General features: G+C 41.6%; 1 protein-coding gene across 2 annotated transcripts in view; it reads left to right on the plus strand.

The window, feature by feature from the left end:
• kiaa1549lb (KIAA1549-like b) overlaps nucleotides 1-21,168 on the plus strand; it is an 88,593-nt gene that overhangs the window by 44,979 nt on the left and 22,446 nt on the right. For both annotated transcript variants that reach the window (XR_007451755.1, XM_049604615.1), the window contains 9 exons: nucleotides 5,316-5,535; nucleotides 5,901-6,034; nucleotides 6,866-7,034; nucleotides 14,489-14,548; nucleotides 15,363-15,514; nucleotides 15,993-16,164; nucleotides 16,710-16,873; nucleotides 17,938-17,973; nucleotides 19,632-19,822. Coding sequence is in view for 1 of the 2 variants with exons in the window: in XM_049604615.1 (XP_049460572.1) it covers nucleotides 5,316-5,535; nucleotides 5,901-6,034; nucleotides 6,866-7,034; nucleotides 14,489-14,548; nucleotides 15,363-15,514; nucleotides 15,993-16,164; nucleotides 16,710-16,873; nucleotides 17,938-17,973; nucleotides 19,632-19,822 (1,298 nt within the window). In the remaining variant the exon portion in view is untranslated. The remainder of the gene's footprint in view (nucleotides 1-5,315; nucleotides 5,536-5,900; nucleotides 6,035-6,865; nucleotides 7,035-14,488; nucleotides 14,549-15,362; nucleotides 15,515-15,992; nucleotides 16,165-16,709; nucleotides 16,874-17,937; nucleotides 17,974-19,631; nucleotides 19,823-21,168) is intronic.

A 21,168-nucleotide genomic window follows, 5' to 3' on the forward strand; every position in this document is an offset into this window, starting at 1 on the left:
TGAAACCATTGCCAGGACTGTGTGTATCACCTGCATATACTGTATGTGCACATGAATGTGTATCTCTGTTGCTCATGCACAAGAAACCAACACAAAAGGGAACCCCTCTTGAAAACTAACACTTCTAGTGGTCAAAAATTCCACAAGGTATCTTTAACATATATAACAAAAATATGAAATAGTATAGCTGTGAAGAGAGCCATTGGTGTAAGAAGTGCTAACAATTTCTCTGATACTGATGATGTCACTAAAGCGACTATAAGCTCAAGGAGTTATCTTAACATGGAGCAGATTTAGAGTAGCATGCATGGTTTAGCATTGTCACCTCACAGCAAGAGGGTTCCTGGTTCGAACCCAGGGTGGGGGAGTCCCTCTGTGCAAAGAGTGCATGTTCTCCCCATGTCAGTGTGGGTTTTCTCTGGGTACTCCAGCTTCCTCCCACAGTCCAAAGACATGCAGATTAATTGGTGACTCTAAATTGTCCGTAGGTGTGAATGTGATCGTGAATAGTTGTTTGTCTCTATGTGCTAGCCTTGTGATAGTCCGGCGACCTGTACAGGGTGTACAGGCTGCCTCTCACCCAATGTCAGCTGGGATAGGCTCCAGCACACCTGTGACCACTAACAGAATAATTGGTTACGGAAAATGAATGAATGCTTGGTTTACCTACAAACAGTATTTTCTTTAATGCTGGTCAGTAAGTGAAATCCACACCACTGTTTTTCTATCTCTGCAGCATCAGTCAGCATCATTACTCAGACACAGATTAAAGTCCTGTTGCCCAAAGAATCTAACTGCATACAAAAATTAATTGTAAAAAACTTTTGCCTTGTTCTTGGAAGTGTTAAAAGTTCTGCCAGATACAAAGGCTTGGTACTCTGGTGCAGATTGTGGTTGATTGTGCAGTGGTAACTTCTGCATGGAGCGAAGTGAAAGAGATGCAGATTTATTGCTATTCAAGCGTCTCCTCTCCTTAATGAACAGATTCATGTGAAGCTTGTATCTCGCATTTTTTTCCTTTGAAGCAGTTAGTAAATATGACATGTTGATTGACAGCTACTTTTTTCAGACCCAATCTGTTGCTCAATCTCGGCTGAATAATCAAGCATTTTTCCAACACCGGTGAGCAGTGAATGGTTCCTATTTGTGCCCTCACCAGAAATCTGGAGGTTTATTAGCATGGAGTGAATTAGACACTTATACCGAGGGCTCTCATGTAGGCTATGTGAGAAGAGATGAGGACTAATATAGAAATTAGGTTGACTGAATGTGTCCCTGAAGGCAGCGGGTGATGTCACATATTTGAGTAACTGTACCAACACTAAAACAAGATGTAGATTAGGACTGTAGCAGTGCTGTAGATGAGAACTGTTGCTCCAGTTCCCTCATTTATTTATTCACTGATTTATAACAAGACAACACATCACCAAAAGGCAATCTTATCACAGCCATGGACACACCAGATTTTGGTTTGACAAAAACCAACCTCATCATTTCTCCTGCAATAATGACACAAGCAGATCCAGTGCGCTCACAGTGATCTCTGTGTCTGTGGATTAGCCATTTGTGGAACCAATCATGGTTCCCACTGTGCCAAAAACCATTTTCTCCCTCCAATAAGCCTCTAATACCTCCGCTCAGTGTGACTTTGTATCAGGAGCACCTCTTGGCTATGAGAAGCTCCAGAATGCAGTCGGAGAGAAGTAGAAACGTGTGTTTGAGTCTATATGTGAGCGCTTGTGTGTAAAAAGCAAAGACTTCCTCTGGGGACAGTTTTAGTGAGTTGGTAAAATGTTCTCTGTGCATACTCTGAACATGGGAGAAAAAAATCAGTGTCGAGAATAAAATTAGGCTGTGGAAAAAAAAATACTGTTTGCAGGGGAAATACATGAAGCAGGAGCTGGATTCTTTCCCTGCATAAAAAAATTCTCTCCTCCCAGTCTCCAGTGAGTTGAAGTGCCTTTAGAGTGTTGCAATTTTGAGCAAATGTTAAGTACATTTATGTGTGCATGTTTCTGTGTGTGTGTGTGTGTGTGTGTGTGTGAGAGGGTTGTATATCTGCAATCTGGTGAAATGTCTCAGCGTGTTGTATTTCTCAAAGTGGAAGTATCAAATAATTGAGAGTGAGGCCCGGTGTGTTTGTCCTGCCCATGTGAAGGTCAATGCTCTCACATGTTCACTCTGTCTCTGTCTCTGTAGTCTCTGAAGGTGTCTTGCTTCAGTGCACTCCTGTCACCCATTTCAACATTGCTTGGGTTCCTTTTAGTAGCGCTGCTCTCTCATCCAATGGGAAGCAAGCTGCTGGCGAGGGAAATTGCCTCTGTGTTTAATTATAGGTTATAAATGGTTGGGAGTAGAGCGATGTGCTGTGCTGATGCTAAAAAGATGATGAGGAATAGACTAAATGAATTGAACCACGAGGCTAAAACCAGTTAGAGCCTTTAAAGATTACATAAAAGTAAACTATTTTGGTGGCTTGTACTCAGGGCTCTCCGGTGACTTGAAACTTTTAGAAAACTGACTGACTGAGATCGGTCAGGTTAATCTGTTGGCAGTCTTTCACACTCTTTTAGATAGAGTTGGTGGGTGTGTTACCAATCTCTGGCTTGCTGGAAATGCAATCTCTTAATAACACCTTCACATGGGTGAAGCCTGAGAGGATAAAGTGATAATAAAGGGCTCTTTTCACAGAGCTTGTAACAAGGCTGAATTGTGAGGAGGCTGAGTGGTTACTCTCAGCTATAGAGAGGATAGGCTCTCAGTGTTTTGGCCGGCGGATCTCCTTGTCAGCGCGGGCTTTCAGATGGGTTTAGATAACAGACCTGAATGGTTTCACCTCTCCTACACGCACACCCAGTTTCGCAACATCTATCATTGTTCCCTTTCCGGTTTCTGCGTGCGTGGAGTTCACCAAAACGTCAAACTCTTACCGACGAACACGTGCATTCGTCAATAGACGCAAGTACGAAACACACACATTGAGAGCACAGTGATACCTGGCCTCTTAGATTTGAAGTGAGGGAACATAAGCTTCTTTGTCCCAAACTCTCTATTTAACAGTCTCTCCCATGTCTCGCTCATCGTACTCTCTTCTATCTCCCTCCTCAGCAGCCCGTCCCTCCTGGTTGCCTCTCCGCCTATCTGTATTCCATAATTACTCTCTCCCCTGTTGCTTTCATTAGTGAGAGTTTGGAATACACTCTTCACACGCTCCATCAATCCAGTACAGTTTAACATCCTGTCATTCAGCTCATTTACTAATATGACTGATTGACGCTACCCTCTGATCTTACAAAGGAACACACCACGCATGTCTTTCTGCAGATTAACTACAATATTTTACATCACAGCTGACCACAGCATGCGTGCAACTTTGAATTGATTCACCGGCTTCTATACACTGGGTGGCTTCTTCTCATTCATTTCATCAGTATGGCGTGAATATAAAACTTTAAAACTGCTTCAGACAGGCCTTTTTCACAGCAGACATTTTGACTTGTCACAGCAGAAAAAGCACAGGTGTTACTAATAACATTAACGATGACTCCGTTTCATTCAAGTGTCCCAGTGAGCCATGACGGCATGACAGTGAGCCGGCACGCATAATACCAGGGCCCTGAAAGTGAAGCAGCTAAATAGAATTCAGCCTTCATTCATTTTATGATTTTCTACCTGCGCTGTTCCTGCTGAAGCACAGTGAAATGTTATTTCTAATGAAAAGGCCCATCTGTAAAGAGCTTTCAGATCAGCCTGTCGTCTTGATCACATTTTACCACACGGATTCTCTGTGTTTACTGTTATGATTCTGAAAGGTAGAGAATCATTTTCAACCCTTGTGGTGGTGTTCGGAACATAGTTGGCAGTACGATAGAGACCACGAGATGAAATTAGTCAGCGTCAGAGACTTTTATCATGTCGTTTATCACGTTAATACCCGTGGTTATATTGTGGGTAATGATGCCGATCAAGCTGCAATGCGGCGAGTAACAACTTTATGGTAACATTTGATTTACACCACTTTAACATCGGTGTGATGAAGTACCTTTTTATTCCACAGGAGATGCCACTGTACACCTAGATGTTTTTCAGGAGGATGTAAACTAGGACTTTAATTGATTTTAATCTTGCTTTTGCATTGTTTGGATGTTTTTAACAGATTTATACTTTAGTTTATGTTATTTATATATAAGGTTTTTTTTTTTGTGAATATTGATTTTCTATGTTTTGGTCATCAGCGTTTTGATTCGAGTAAGACAGCTGTAATATAATAATGTATTTATTTAATTTTGATTTTCAAGTATACTGTATAATTCACTGGATTAAACTTTCCTGTTTGAGGTGATTAAAATAAACTTCTTTATCTGGATATATATTATTATTGGAATTTAAAACTATAAAAAGTAGCAGAAAATTTGGCTCAAAGAGCAACTTAACGTTGAGCTCCAGTGGTTTAATTTCTCACCTTGGAGTGGAGATACACAGGTGTGTTTCAAAACCTCAGGACATCACTGCTTCTGATCACATCTGACACTATCCCAGAGTCCTGCAACAGGTCGGGTACCTGCGGGTGCTCGGAGGGTGCACTGCAAAAGTGGTTATTTATGAGTGATATTTTGTCTTAATTTTATTTACAGGTTTGGTTCTGTGGCTCAGATCTGTGGCATGATAAATATGTTAAATAAAATGAGAATAATAATTTAGTATCTTAATGTTTTAACCCTCTGACTGCTGATTTTGTGTGTCAGCTGTTTCCTGCGCCACCCGTAATATGAGAGCGTTACTAACAGGCACATTAACTGATGAGATATGCTGCTCAGTGTTATGAGAATAACCAAAAAATATTTGTTGAAATTGTATTTCCTGAATTACTTTAGTTTTAAAGTATTTTATCTTAGTTTCACATGTTTGAAATTTCCCAAAACGATAGCTTTAAATGTGCTGCCTAACAGCGGATCTGATTATAGGATGATAATATTGGCATGTCATCGGTATTGGCCGATATTGGCTTTAAAATGAACTATTAGAATCAGCCAACATGCTTTCTCTTATATTGCACAGTGAATACATTTTACATACATTGAAAAGTGGGGACAGGTGTGGGTCTTGAAAATCAGACCTGTCTAGGAAAACAAGCTAGAAATTTTCAACCAGTGGAGGCAATGAAACACTGTTTTAGCTTAGTGTAGTAAGAGAAATGTAAAATTATCGCCCACTCACATAGAGGCATTGTACAGTTAACGGACTAAAACATGGTAAAAACTACCAGTGTGGTTCTTTAAAGACATCTAATCCTCTTCTCTGCTTCACCCTCTCAGGTGGAGACAGTATTTGGTTCCCCCAACATGACAGTGGCTTATCACGTGACTGGAGGGGACATGGTTTACCCTCCCTCTGTAGTGCTGGAAGGCTTGGACTCCTATGGCCGTGATAAGCTGATTTCAGACCTGCGACAGTACCTCCCCATGGTAACAGCCCTGCCCATCCCAGTTGCATTATGGAGATCCAGCCCAGCCACTGGCTTCCAGCTGAAAACAGGTCAGCTAGTGTTCAGTGGGGATAAAAGAAAAAAAAAAAAGTCAGAGATCAGCTTGAGACGTACTGTTATTTGTCCCTGCTGTGACTGTGCTCTGGAGCAATTTCAGCGGAAACTAGGTTTGAGGAGTAATAAAATAAATCTTGTGATACCACATCAGAGGAGGAAATGACAATAATGCATGTCTACTCAGAATTTAGTTACATGACATAAAATAAAACCCATCATATAATTAGTGTTCCAAATATAAACACTGCCGAAAACAGCAAAAACACAATGTTGTAGCATCCTGAAGAATTCTCTAAAATGGCGTCAGTAGTTTTGCCAGTGTACTGTTTTGTGAGGTCATTTTGTTTTTCTGCTCCAGTGCTGCAGTTTGTGGGACCAGGCGATGATCCTCGGTCCTGTCGCTTCTCTCAAATGATGGAGCAGAGGCTTGAGAGGGTGTTTTCTGAGGCGCAGGCCAAAGTGCTCAACACCAACAGCAGGCTCTCTGTTCAGGTAATGTGGTGTAACAGTTGTGTAGCACTGTGTGTGTGGTTATCCTGTGATTTATAACATAATTTTCAAGTTAAGACATGTGCATTGAAGTGTTTGGTTTTCATTGTATTTAAATGGATCAATTCAATCTGAGGTGTGACTTTGATAGAGACCCGATATCACCTTTATCTTGGACAATATCAAGTATACAGAGCAACCCAAACAAATGTTAAGCTAGACGATGCATGCATACCAGACTTTTCTAAATGTTGTTTACAGCGTGTCAGAGTAGATGTAACTGTAACAGTTTCGTCTCCCGTCACGCATCAGTTGTACTGTGTGGTTTAGGTGATCTGACAGCTACAGACAGATGCAAACTGTGTGCAATTTGTGCAAAATTGTCCCCTTCAGGCTTTGCCTTTTAAACAAGAGCCGCTTCTAAAATGCAAATTAATTATGTTTAGGGAGGCAGTGTTTGTATTAATTTTAATGAGCTGCCACATTAAAGTGCACCCTATATTAAAGCTAATTTGACGGTTATTCATGGCTGAAAAAAAATAATGCTGCAATATTTTTGCACTCTTTGATGCCTTGCCAATTTCCCCCGCCGTTGTGCTTGTTGATGATTTTCATATTTGTTGATCCAAGACAACAATTGATTTTTTGATGTTTGTCATCTCGGCTTTGTTTTATTGCCATGTCTAGTTTGTTTTACAAGACGTGGATTAATCTTTTAGATGTGCACATTACTGTAATGTAATCCCAAGCATTTTATGTGCTTATACCTATGTATTTCAGTGTCCTCTTCTGACTCTGAGCCTGTGCGCTTACTGCTTTTTTTTCTTCTCCCAGATGCTGAGTGTCTCCCAGGCAGCAGGCTCTCCTGCTGTGTCATTGGTCTACACTGTGAGGAATGGGACTGTCTTCCTTAATGGCACCACTGCCTCAAACCTCCTTGGTCAGCTGTCAGCTGAGCTGGTGGGCTACTTCCTCTTCTATCCGCCACTTGTCATTGCTGAGCGTAAGTTACAATTTGCATTCAAATATATGTCCGTTAGTCGTGAGTAATTCTTACGAGAAGAGACATCAGAAGTAGCTCTCGTGTTCTCTTGGGAACGATTTGTTCTGCAAATACAAATTAGACCAATGAAAAAAGAAAAAGACAACAGGTGCTGTGCCTTTCTGTGTTTCTTCCTTTTGTTGAAGCCTTCAGAAGGTTTTATATAAACTTTTCAGGCTTTGTTTTGGTTTTAGACCCTTGGACAAAGGAACTGATATATTTATTGACTATACAAGAGGAATCAGGACCCCTTCCAACCTTAGAAACTGTGATTGATTTATTGTGGTGAAAGTGGATGTTTTCTGAGCATCATTTTGCATTTACATGGACCGGACTCTTTCAGATGGTCTATCTGAGCGATGGTAAAACTCAGGAATTCGCATCGCTAAGCCTGACTGACGTCCAGCTTCTCAGTAATTGGATGTTTGTGACTGTTCTGCTGCTTTTACGATCACAGTTGTTTTTTAATGATTGAGTCACTTAAAGATAGTTGATGCAAGGACACAACTAAGCCCGTGCCTTTCATCTCAGCCTCCTTTGAGGGCATACTCAGCCAAGCGCTCCATCTTTGTTAGAGTTGTGCTCAGAGAAAAACAAATGAAGAGTGACAGGGAATCAGCCGGAGTCTAAACAGCAATCTTAGCAGAGTCCCTGTGTGTAGCCTGTTTCCTGTGCGATATGTAAACTGCTCAATAGAGGGAGATACGGCAGATGCAGAAGGCATAATTCAAATACAGGTCCAGCAAAAGAACTGGGCAGCTGCGGATGAAAGGGGGATATAAGCTTCTTTCACACACACTTTCTCTCACATTTACAGTGCGACCCAAAGCGTATTTTTGAGCTTCAAGTCTATTTTCTCCTGTTTTATGCTTGTATCTACGGTGGAGTGATTGTGTATTGGGCTCACAGTGCTGCTCACACTATGTCTCCTGTGTAGGCACAGTATTACAGCTTATATATGTGAAAGAGACCTCATTGTCTTGCATAATGTTATCTCTGTTTTATCAAGCTCAAGGAGGTCTTGTGAAAATCTGTATGAGGACACACTGGGTCAAGGGGACTTTGGAGATCCAGAGGCAGCCGCTGGATTGGCCCACGCCTGTAAATTGCAGCTCTGGTTAGGTTTTGAGCAGAAATGAGTCTCGCTAGCTGAATTTTAATGGTTTCTAACCAGCTGCAGTACTCGAGTTTCTCCAGACTTTGCTCAGTTTGACAAGACAGAGGTTTTTCTATACAAGGTTATGCTCAGGATCACAGCAGAACTGATGCCTGAGTTAAAGTGACAGTCCACCCAAAATCACAAATACATATTTTCCCTCTTACCTGTAGTGCTGTTTATCAATCTAGATTGTTTTGGTGTGAGTTGCAGATTATTGGAAATGTCAGCCTTCTCTCCAATTTATTGGAAGTAGATGGCACTCAGCTTGTGGTGCTCAAAGTGCCACAAAAATACATTTGAAAAACTTAACAGCAATGTCTCTTTCCAGAAATCATGACTCGGTTACTCAAGATAATCCACAGACCCTGTTGTGAGCAGTTTCATGTAGAGACTATCTTCTTTCTACCGAACTAAACCCACCAACTGTATCACGGCGCAGAGGGAAATGTGCATTTATTGCTAGCCCACGTAGCACCACTGAGCTAGCTAACATTAGCTCAGTAGAGGAGGACGCTATTAATGTTTACATCACACACTGTCTTGAGCAGGAGGCTCTCGTCTGTGCGTAGATGCACGCTTTCTACTGCACAGTGATACGGTTGGCGGGCTTGCAGCAAGGTCTGTGGATTTTCTTGAGTAATCTTACTAATGACTAAAACTCTGTCTGTGTGTGTGTCTGTGTCTCTGTTCCACGTTTTCCTCCTCACTGACTTGGTCAATCCATGTGAAATTTGGCACAGTGGTAGAGGGTCATGGGAGGATGCAAATGAAGCAATATTACATCAAGTGGCCAAAGGGGGCGCTATAGCAACCGATTGAAATTGCAAACTTTGAATGGGCATATCTCATGCCCTGTATGTCGTAGAGACATGAATATTTGCACAGAGATGCCTCTCCTCATGAGGAACAAATTTGCCCTAAGAACCCATAACTTCCGGTTATATAGATTTTCCGCCATTTTTAATTTTTTGAAAAACACTTCAAATCGATCTCTTCCGAGGAAGTTTGACCAATCTGCATGAAACTCTGTGAACATAATCTAGGGACCAATATCTAAAGTTCCCTCTTGGCAAAAGTTGAAAAACTTACTAAAACTGAGCTTCTATAAGGCAATGAATATTGCGGAGGGCGTGGCTCATCACATAAAGGTGTATAACATCTCAAGGGTTTCACCAATCACCACGTAACTTTGTAGGCATATGACCACACATAATCTGAGGGGAGCCCTCCATTATTGACCCCATCAAACAAAATGGGGGCGCTAGAGAGCTCATTTCTCATCTAGGCCCAACCCCCATATTGATTTTTCCTAAACTCGGTAGATATGTAGAACAGGACGCCTCAAGGTGACTGGAGAAATTTAACTCTAATTGGCAACTGGGTGGCGCTATAACAACAGAAAAATGCTTAAAAATGGCTAAAATGCGGCCGATCGCTGTGGCTCCCCCTGTGGCCCAATGTTTGTTTTTCTTCTAATTTTTGGTATGACTAAGTCATGGTATGGTATGCTGTACATAATCACGGAAACTGTCAGGGTGTCATTCTGTCTGTCCCATGTTTTTCTACTCACTGACGTGGTCAATCTATGTGAAACTGGCATTGAGGATTGGCATAGGTAGAAGGTGACAAGCTACCAATGGGTATGGACTAGTAGGTCATGATTTTAGGACAAAGACATTGCTGCTGAGTTTTTAAAATGTGTATTTTGGCACTTGGAGCACCACAAGCCCGGTGCCATCTAGTTCCATTATATTCAGGAGAAGGCAGACATTGGTATGGCTGATATGTCCAACACTCTGCAACTCACACTAAAACAATCAAGACTGATAAACAGCACTACAGGTGAGAGGAAGAATATATATTCATTAATTTTGGGACGGACTGGTCCCTTTAAGCTAGGGGCTGTTTTGCCTCCTAGCTGAGCCCAATCTAGAAAGCACTCTTTAAAAACAACCTTCCTCTTCTCCTTTGCTAAGCCCAGTGGGTATATGTGCTACAGATCTTCTCTAACCTCCCAGAGTGCACCTGGCTGGACCACATTTAGCCGAATTTAGAATGAAAAATTCCATGTTCAGTCAAGTGCTGTTAAGTCTGGAGTATGTTAGATAATATCCATTTATCTGCAAAGACACACACTGTTTTCCAAATCAGGGGCTTATGTGTCCTTTGCAGGATGTGAAAGTGAAGCAGAAACTGTGCTTTCCTCCTCAATTATACGTCTGGCCGTACAGAGACCAGAATTAATGGTGTGTTAGTGCGCTCCAACACCCTGTGACCTGGTGTTAGAGATAAATAGGTTCAAGCTACTTACAAGAACAAACAGTGGAGTTTTTTGCCTTGCATTTGTGATTTACCTTCTGCAGTAGCTTTTTAAATTGGTTTAGATGTGATGTATAGTATTTACAGGAGCCTGATGACCAGCTGAACCAAGTACATGAGACATAGTCATGAGGGCGGCCTTAGTGCTGTGTAACGCAGTCAACCAGGCTGCAGTGAAATATGGAATACTGGTGGCTATAGACGATACAAATATAAGACAGAAAATTCTGAGGTTGTTTCCTCCAAAACAGAACAAGCTGCATCCCTTAAATCCAGTCTGATGCAGCTCCAGAGATTGGATACAACGTCAGTGTCAATGAGGGCAGATGGCAGTTTGGGTTTACACACTATTTAAATCAAGATAAATAGGATTTCTGCTAGTGAGCGTTAAATTAAAACTCACTTTGTGTTGTGATTGAATTAAGTTCGAAGGCAAAGTTACCCACGGGCAGGATGATTTAGTTGGGGAGCAGGGAAAGCAAGGGAGGCAACTCAACACCAAGAACGGCCTCAAAGAGAGCGTAAACTCACACACAGAAAAATCCAGGAAGGCAGGAGTGTTAAAGAAAGAGCGAGGGAACGTGTGACAGTGAGTTCGCTGTGTTTGTTTTGTAGCCTCGCCATTAGTGATATTACGCCGTTCGCAGGAGGTGCGAGCATATGCTGGCAGCGGCTGCCTCCTCACTTCAAAGCCAATTATCGCAGTAAATAATTAACAGTGGGGGATTCTCATACCACCTTGGGCTCTGCTCTGACAGAAAAGGCCCGGGATCTCACACCACTCCGCAGTGTCTGTCTGTAGCGCCGAGTATTCCGTTGTTCCTGTGGCGACTGTGTAGGCTGGATGGCTGCGCTTAGCTGTTTCACTCCCCCTCTCCCCCTCTCAACTATTTCTCTCAGGTGGAATATGAGTGGAGCTGTTTGCAAAATGTCTCCTTTTAGACCATAACAATCACTGAGAACTATAATCCAAGCGCTGATGCAAAATTCTTTTAATAATAGCCTTCTGTCTATGAATTGGGAGCTTTTTTTCCTCTCTTGGAATGACTTATAAATGCTGTACAAATGTTTCCCCCAGGCTCTCATCACACAACAGCAGAGGCTCATGTTAAACCTTCGCGCCGACTAATACGCCACATGATTCAAACTTATAGACAATGTTGGACTGGTTTTGCTGACAGCCCTGCAGCCCTATCCATTAGCAGCCCCCCCCGTCATGCCTGAGTGTACATTTCTGTAGCGAGCCTGCTTTCACAGGCCAGTGATACAGCATTCCCCCAAACACTGCACCAGCCTCCAGCACAAGAGCTTAATCAGGCAGGAAATAGATGTAAAAGAACACAGAGACAACCAGAGCTCAGGCAGCTGAAAGCTCTGCTTGCCTCTGTATTTGTCTGACATGAAGTGATAATGAGGATTTAAACTGAGATTTCAACCACACAAAACTGTTTTCCCCCTCTCCACAAGAAGTTTCTGAGGCTTTTGGGCCAGGTTCATAAGCACTGCTTCCTCAAGAAACAAATACCAGGCTAGCACCGCCACCACTTGTGGCAATCATAACAGTTGCGGTAGTTAAAATAATTTATTCTGATGATTTTCTGTGCATTTCTTAAGATTAAAGACTGATTGTGACAACTGATAGAAAGGGTGCAGGTCTTTGTTAACACACATCTTAAAGTCTGAAAAAGCAAATGAAAATGAAACTGCGGTGTCTAAAAACGTTCATGTAATTCTTTGGATTTACTTTCAATTCAATTTTTTTTTAATCTTGCACCTTCAATTTATCACTTATGACGGTAATATTAAAATGATTGCATGTAAACAGTGAATGAAACTTCTCAGTAAAATATAATTCAAGGAAGTGCAGTTCAGTCAGACAACTCATGTTTCAATCTTTATTTTGACAGCAGATCTTAGATAGAGTTTGGCGTCTAGACTCTGGCCTCATCGCTCCCCACAGATGTGTTTACATGAGATATTGGAGAGTGATGCTTAAATATTCCCCCCTTACCTGGAGCCTGCAGGTGGGGCTGAAACGGCGAGCAGCAATACAGATGCAGGGCGGCAGCAGCTTGACAATGCAAAGGGAGAGCTGGGAAGATTTTGCAGCTTTATTAGACCACCAGATTGGGAGGGTGTGTTTTCTAGATGACATATGAGGAGTGATGTATGATGTGTGTGTATGAATCAGTGCAGCTCAAATTGACTGCCTGAGCTCGCTCAAAGGCGTTGCAGGCAAGACTAATGATTGATTAAAGATCCCCTCCACTCAAAATAGCGTTTTCTTATGTTAATGTCTCCTGAAGTGCCTGACCTTGAATTTAGCGACTTCTGTCTGTGAAAAGTTTATCACCAAAGAGGTGTTTTCAAATTCCTCTACTTAAAGGAGTGACCTCTGTGCACTTCCCTTAAATATGAGATTCAAATGGACCCAAGGCAAACTAGATTAGGTACTACAAAAACTAATCACTGTCTGATATGCAAATAAAACCTGAAGCCTCCAGCTTATTATTACACAGACTTATTACACTTAATATAAAAATCTTAGCCAGACAGAATATATATTTCTGCAAACTTTCATTGGACCTCATAATTATACTAAAACAATGTGACAGTGTAAATATACTGTAACATTGTAGCAGATCATTTTGTATGTTTCACAACCATTCAAGCTGTGTCAGCTACTCTCAGTTATAAGCTAACAAGCTAACATGAACAAATAAAAGATGCTAACTACACATACCATTCTGACACGCCTGTTAGTTGCCGATTTGGGTGCACAAAAGTAGAGGACGACCAGTTGATTGTTTTGGCAGATTAATCAGCGCCAATAGGACTTTATATGAGCTGTCGTTAATGGCAGAATGTGGCTCCGATAGTGGCCAATGGCTGTAATCTCTACTGGTCATGTGGGTATGGCTGTAAGGCTTTTGAATGGCGTACCCAACATGCAAATTTAAGGTAATGCAATCATTTGTATGAGTTAGATGAAAGTTAACTAATGTAGGACAGCTTTACTTCTTCATTAGTTTAGTTGTAAATTTAGGGGTAGGGTGGGATCTCAGGTGTTATCAGCCGATTAATCGGCTATCGTTTTTTCCTGCTCCAAGCTATCATTGTTATATCGGCCATTAAAAATCCACTATGGGTTGCCCTCTACACAAAAGACTGAGTCTGGGTCAGACCAACTTATCCTCATTCAATGGTTCATATGATATCCTATGAATTAGGGCCCCAAGAATGACGTTATGTACTTAACATAAAGTTTCGTAATTAGACAAATAAGGTTACCGTGGTTAGGTGTAGCAAAAAAAAAAACAAAAACATGGTGATGACGTACCTTAAAATGACTCAAGGTTCACACGGTTCCAAACATCAGTCTCCTGGAAAGTCCTGGGGGAAAGTCCTGGGTTTTGTTACCCATCCACCACCCCAACCTACCTGCTTGGGAGCGCTTTCTTCTTTTCTCCTGTCAGTGCATTGGTCATGTGATTGCAGCCTTCCAGAATACATAGATTACACACAAGTTACTGCCTCATGATTATGTGGGATATATACAGACTTGAAGTTTTCTGATATGCTAACACTGGCCATCTTGATGGGCACTGCTCTTTCACCAGCCTTGCATATCCAGACCTATCTTCACATGTCGTTTTAGCGTTGTGCCAATGCCAGAGAAAGTGGAAAGCAAAAGCAAATGTTACAAAACCTAGAGCAAGCAGTGGTGGTGGGTGGGGCGGATTCCAGATCCAGAATTTCTCAATTGGGGAGAGAGAGTAGATCTGCTTTCAGCCCCTTTTCAGAATTTTTTGTACTTTTATGTGTGAAAACCATGTAGAACAAAAAATAATCATAATGTTTTTATACTTTAAAACGTGTCTGCAGGGGACCTTTAAAGCTGATAGGAGGAAATAATTATGTCTTTATATCCTTGCAGCACTGGAGTATCACAATCTGAACACCTCCGTTGCTACAAGAGAATTCTGGGTTATTACAGGTAGGCATATCATTGTTTTTTTTTTTATATATATATATCAATTAAACACAACTTATTCTAGGGTAACTTATGTGTGTTACGTTGTGTAATGTGCACATTATAATGCTGCAGTGACTACATGAATCTCCAATAGTACACATTGTTTCTTTGCTTTCTGTACGACACCAAAAATACCTGAACAGGATGTATGTATACCTTTACAATCGTGGATTTCAAACAGGGTGCAATTTATGGAATCTTAAACACTTGATGCATGTTCATATTTTTATATTCTGAGCTGTCTTCTTTCACATGAGCAGCTAGATGCAGCTGACTCCTGGTTTGTCTATTGTTGGCTTTATGAGTGACTACATGTTCCCAGCAACATGAGAACATTTCAGTGTTCAAGGGCACGCACACTACTATACTGTATAATAGATGGGCCTTTCAGACCCAGCTGTGCGGCTCTTAACCCTGCACTTACTGCAGAGAGAGGCCCAGTCGGTTCAAGGTCATCCCCTGGATAATTGGATTTACTTGTACACTAAACAAGACGTACAACCAAGATCATTGCTTTTCAACAGTTGATAAAACAGAACCGATTAAAGCTGCACTGGGTGATGCTTGACCACTCTGGGACAGGAAGACTCTGAAACAAGCTCCCAGGAAGCACAGGAAGGATTTGTCATTAGTTTACCATGTTGTTATGGCTAATGTCTCACTCATGCACATTTCTAATTACGCCTTCATCTCTTCTTTCTCTTTCCTCCCCACCAATTTAATTTCTGTCTTAACAACCATTTGGCCATCCTCTTTCTTTCGTCTACATGTGCAGTGATCCAGGATGTGGATAACGTCAGCCTGGAGGGACAGTACCAAAGCTTTGCCAGTCTAATGGAGCAGCGGCTGGCAGAGCTGTTTGTGTTGGCAGGGCAGCAGGGCACTCGTTTCAGACGAGCCACTGCTGTAGGCAGCTACACTGTCCAGGTAAGAAACTGGCACAGCGGCCTACGGGGAGTGCCAAGTCTGTCTGTCTCTGAAAGAACAAACAGTCTGTGATGCTCAGGGTTAGAGAGTGAGCACAGTAAATCATTCTTATTCTGATGTTCTGCCTGAATGCCCTGGCTTGTTAGTCAGATGTCTAATGAACACATTGAACTAATAGCTTTTTTGGCTTATTTCTTATAGTATGAATATTTCATGAGATGTACACTTGTGCAAACGCTTGCATGATTACTCGATGGTCAACCTTTGATAATTAGGGAGCTTCTCAGCTCATCATCTGCTAATTGCTCATCAAAACAAGCCGGAGGTTGAATGTTTTACTAAACAAGTACTCTCTTCTGTCTGTGTAGTTTTTCTTCTCATGAGACTCCACACCTTAATTCATGGTTTTACCTTTGTTTTCCTCTCTAAAATGTAAGCTGCGTCAGTAACAGCTGATATTGTCATCTTTTCCAATCAGATGGTGAGCATCCGTAGGGTGTCAGGGTCGAAGAATCCCGCAGAGATGACCTACTACATCCAGCACAATGGCGTTCCTTTATCGGGCACGTCAGCTGCCAAGCTCCTGAACACAGTGGATTCTCAGACCATGGCACTCACTCTGGGCTATTTTGTCCAGCTGCAAGCAGAACGTAAGCACAGCATCCTTCTCGCGTTTGACAAGTTGGCAAATAGACAGAAACAATGACAGACAGACATGCAAACCAAAACACATGACTCATGCTGAGTTTAGAAAGAAGAGCTGGTGCTGGGGCGAGGGGAGTAGAAGAAAAGGTTGAGAAAGCTCTTTGGCTGTCTAATCTCTCTGAAATGCTCCCGGCAGGATGGTGTTTGTTTGGGCTGCAGTGCCGCTCACTGCTCAGAGACAGGGAGACGGGGGTAGAGGGGAAAACAGAGCCGGTCAGGAGCAAGGGAGAGAAAGAGAGAGGGCATGCTGCATTCTCTTATAGATTGTTGCCTACAATAGCTGAATCAGGCTCACTGCACATCAGGTTGAGCTGTAGGCTGTGTCACTTAGCGTGGGTGTGATGGATGCCTCTGCATGTTTGAGCAGGAAAAGTGGGCTGTGTATTCTTCTTCCTATGAACCAAACAATGAACTAACTGTTGTTGTGTTTAGAGTCTGTTAGATGTCATGTAATAAAGTGACGATGGTGAAAAAGTGTTTCTTTTTTCAGCTGTGGTCAAGAACCCTCCTAATAACCTTTGGATCATTGCCGCAGTGCTGGCCCCCATCGCCGTAGTAACACTCATTATCATCATCATCACAGCTGTGTTGTGCAGGAAGAATAAAAATGACTTTAAAGCTGATGCCATCGGCAACCTCAATCCCCGAGCTAAGGTATCTATCTTTCTCTCTGTGTGTCCGTCTGTCTGTGTTGAAGGAGGTTGCAGCTAAAACAATTCTAATGATCAATTCATTGTTCAGTTTCCATGAAATGAAAAATACATTACAATTGATTTTTTTAATCTCTTGTGAAATGTAAATGCCAAATTTATGTTAAAAAAAACAAAACAGTATCAGAGTATTTTTGCATTCACACATTTCCTCTTTCTATCAAACCAGGCAAAACAGTTTTAAATGTTTGATAACGCATCCTGCACTCAGGTGTTTACAAAAGTTCATCCAATCAAATGAGACTTTGGGCGGCTAGCTAGCCACGCTGCTCACATAAAGCCGCTCTTCACCATTTGTTGGTTGTAATATCTCGCTAACAGAGCAACATGGAGAAAGACAGGAAGTGATGTGTGTTTGGGTAACAGCCAAACCTTTATTTTCATCTCCAAAACAATGTGGCAGAGGTCTCGTTCATTCATCTCTCCCTCATCCTCCTCCTGATCTGACGGTGAAGGGTGTGTGCTGTGAGTTCAGCAGCAGACTTTGCTGTCATGCTAAACTCCAAGCCTGCCCATTTCTTTGCGGTCCAATCAATGCGAAGGATTTAACCCTAATCTAAAGATGTAAATCCCTCTTGTAAACATACAGCGGTCAATATTTTGTTTCACTGGGAATACGTTACAGCACAGAAATGCTCTGACTTTCATTTCACGGGAACTTTAAAGCTTCTCTCAGTTTTTATACACGTTATATGAGAGGAATGTGTTTGGGTTTTGGACAAAGACATTTAAAGATGTCACCTTGGGCTCTGGGAAATTATAATGGCCATTTTTCAGTTGTTTATGACATAAACAAAATAATTGACTGAGAAACTAATCAGAAGAATAACCATTAAAAGATCTGTAGTTGCAGCACTGGGGTATTTGTGACTTTACAGCTAAAGTGTGCAGACTGTGGTTCAGTATGTGTCAGTGAGGGATAAATTACCTGCACAATGACATCTGTATGACCTGTGTTACGGCATTGGGGGAATCCATCCTGATCTTGAAACTTTCTTATGTTTTCAGATGGCGTATCGGAGAGATGTGGGCTATTATCACCAGGTATCTCATCTGCCTCTCTGTATTGCCTCTCATTACCGGTCTGTGTTTTCATCTGTGGGGCTTAACTGTGCCAACAGTGGGATTTGAACAGGATTCTGGGCAGACATCACCTACGATATATTTCAATAATTCCTGCTGTGCTGATGAAAACTAAGGATACAGCAGCACTTTTGAGTAACAAACCTTTCACAAAGAGATTTTCCTGGATGAAAGGCTGGTGTTGCTTATTCTTCTTATAGCATTCTCCAGATGGCAAATTTGAAAGACTAAGCTTTGCAGAGAATAGCTATTATAGAGATTGTTTTTTCGAGCTGAAGGAATGTGTGTGTGTGTGTGTGTGTGTGTACTGACACTTGTTTGTTTTGTGTCGAGAAGATTGACAACTGTTTCTAAAGTTGTTGCATCAAGAGCGACACAGTGTCCCAATCTAAGTTGTCTCTCCACCTCTGTGTCTGTTTTTCCTTCGGCCCAGTGCTTACCTCAGTGTAGAAAAATGAAACTGCAGAGTGTAACGCTCAGCACATCCCACTGCTTTATTTATGGAATTTCATTTAGGAGAAAGTAATAAAATCTTCTATATTAAACTGCAAACGCCACTTTGCTGCTACTTTCAGAGGAGTTACACAACATCTAAAGTCCCGCAAAGTCTCATCATGTAAAAACCACCAAAAAGCTTAATTCAATCTGATATGAAATACGAGCGGCCCGCTTCTGAACAAACACCACATTCCAGGCAGAGTATATAGCTGCCTCTTTCTAATAAGTAATGTAAAAGCTGGGGAAATATTCTTAAAATGCTCAAAGATAGAGTGAGTCCTAAAAATTTAAATGAGGCTCTTGCACCACCCTCCCTGTATCACTTTCACCATCTGTAAGCCAAACGCTTTCATCACACACCCTTGTTAGAGCTTCCACTTTCGAGACTGGCTACAGTAGCACTTGTAGGTAGTGTGAAAACTGGCTCCAAAGAAAATCTTTACTCTCCCTATGTGTGTGTGTGCTATAGGAGGAGAGAGGATGCATGTTCCTCAGTCGGTGGGGTAATGATTTGGCAGCACAGCTTGTGTCTCACAGTTTCTGACACTGCAATGAGAGTAGTCCTAAATATTTTAGTGTATACGTGTGTGTGTGTGTGTGTGTGTGTGTGTGTGTGTGTGTGTGTGTGTGTGTGTGTGTGTGTGGTTGAATTATTTTGGTCCTTGCTCTATAAACATGTTGACACCCAGTGTTAGGTAGAACACCACGACTCCTCCTCCTCCTCCCTCTCATCCTCTAATGTTTAACTTCACTACTGTATTTCCGTGAGAGTCCGCTGATCTCATCTCGTCACCGCCCACTGCGAGTCATTTATTTGACAAGAATTTGGAGGAAGATGAAAAAGGGCTTCACTTGAATCTGTGCTTATCTATTTCAAGGCGCAGCAGTGCAGTAATCCCAGTTCTGTTCCCTAAGTCCTCTGGACATCTATTAAAAAGATATACTTTTGAGCTATTTTGAGATGTCTGTCTTCTTGACACTTCAGGTTGGCTAATGTATATCTCATTGTGCGTCCTATCAACCAGTACTTTATATGACTACAGGTACTTGAATAGAAATCAATCTTACTTATAGCTGTCTCTTTCATCCCTCTCCGTTCTCACTCAACACCTGTCCATCAGCCGGTCCAGGGCTTTGACTATGCCAAGCAGCACCTGGGCCAACAGGGAGGAGATGAAGAGACCCTGCCTGCCAGTCAGGATACACTCGTGATGTCTCTACAAATTCGGGACACGCCACTTTCCCTTGAAAAAGCCCTGCAGCAGGACGGAACTGCCAACAAGAAAAGCCTCACCTCAGACAAACACAAGAGGTACCGTTATATCTACACATATTCACCTCCTTATGCTGCAATCTGTGTCACCAAAACTTCCGAAATTATAGGAAAAAATAACAATTTAGGCTTCACTGCAACTTGATTGTAGCTGGATGTAGGTGAAGCAATATCTCACTGATATTCAGACTAACAGGAGATGTGATTTATTTTATTTTGGTGGTAAGATTAAACACAGCATGATTTTTAATTGTGATAATTATAATATTGGATTAATTTAAAAGTCTGTTTACAAAGCATTTGTAGCAAAACAGATTAATCAGTGTCTCCTTTACAAAGCTATCAAGGACACAAAAACTATTAAAACATGAGGGGACTATTTAAACTGATAAGTGCATTTGTGTGTGTGTCAGTGTGTGCGCTTGTGTAAATGGGCATTGTAATAGATATGAAAAAGCCTGGGACAGTTCCATCACAAACACCCAGAAGTTAATTTAGAATATAGTTGGAGTTTATTAGAACTAGTGTTAATTGCATACTTCACTCTGGAGGAGTTAAAGTTACTGAAGTGCATTTAAGGTTAGAATGAAATTTGAATTCTCCTCCCTGCAGCTATTGTGCATAATTAGGATAAAACACTCCCTCCAAATTGGCATAATGGCTAAATTTTGGGGTCTGGCTCCTGAAGTAATAACCTATCTGTGGAAACAGCATCCAAGCTTGACTGATGTGTACAGGCATTGGTAGGAGACTGTGTGTGTCTGTGCTGCACTACTGAATGTGAAACTGTGTTTCTTATAAACACTGATACAAGATATTTTTTCTCTATTAAACTGCCCCATGTAGCATTAGCTTTCATCTGGGCCAACATTCAACAACCGGGAGGACCCACTCAGAAAGCTGACATGTCCTGCTGATATTTGCAATGATGAAGAGCTGCACAAAGCAGCTAATTAGGATGTGGTGGACATCTATATGTACTGTAAATAATCCCACCATTAATTTTCTAACCTGGTATCTTTAATCTCTCTCTCAAAATTTTATTTTCTGTAGTACTTCAGATTTTAATATATTTATGATTGAAAAAAAAAAAACCCAACGTAAATCCTCAAGTGTTTTACGTGAGGGTGGCAAAGAGGAAAAGCCATGTTTTCAGTGGCATTTATCCTCTATAGCAGTGGTTCTCAAATGGTGTGCCGTGGCCCACTGGTGTGCCGTGATGCCAACCCAGGTGCACCGTGGGATTTTGTGTTTACTGCACATTGTTGCTGCAATTTTCAACTGGGCTTATACAAAAAGTTATGAATGCATTTTTAATTTAATATGTTGTGCACACCCATTTACTTATAAAGAGGCAAACTCCAGCAAAAAATGTTTGATTTATT

Source organism: Epinephelus fuscoguttatus, linkage group LG2 (genome assembly GCF_011397635.1).
Source record: "Epinephelus fuscoguttatus linkage group LG2, E.fuscoguttatus.final_Chr_v1".
Lineage (NCBI taxonomy): Eukaryota > Metazoa > Chordata > Actinopteri > Perciformes > Serranidae > Epinephelus > Epinephelus fuscoguttatus.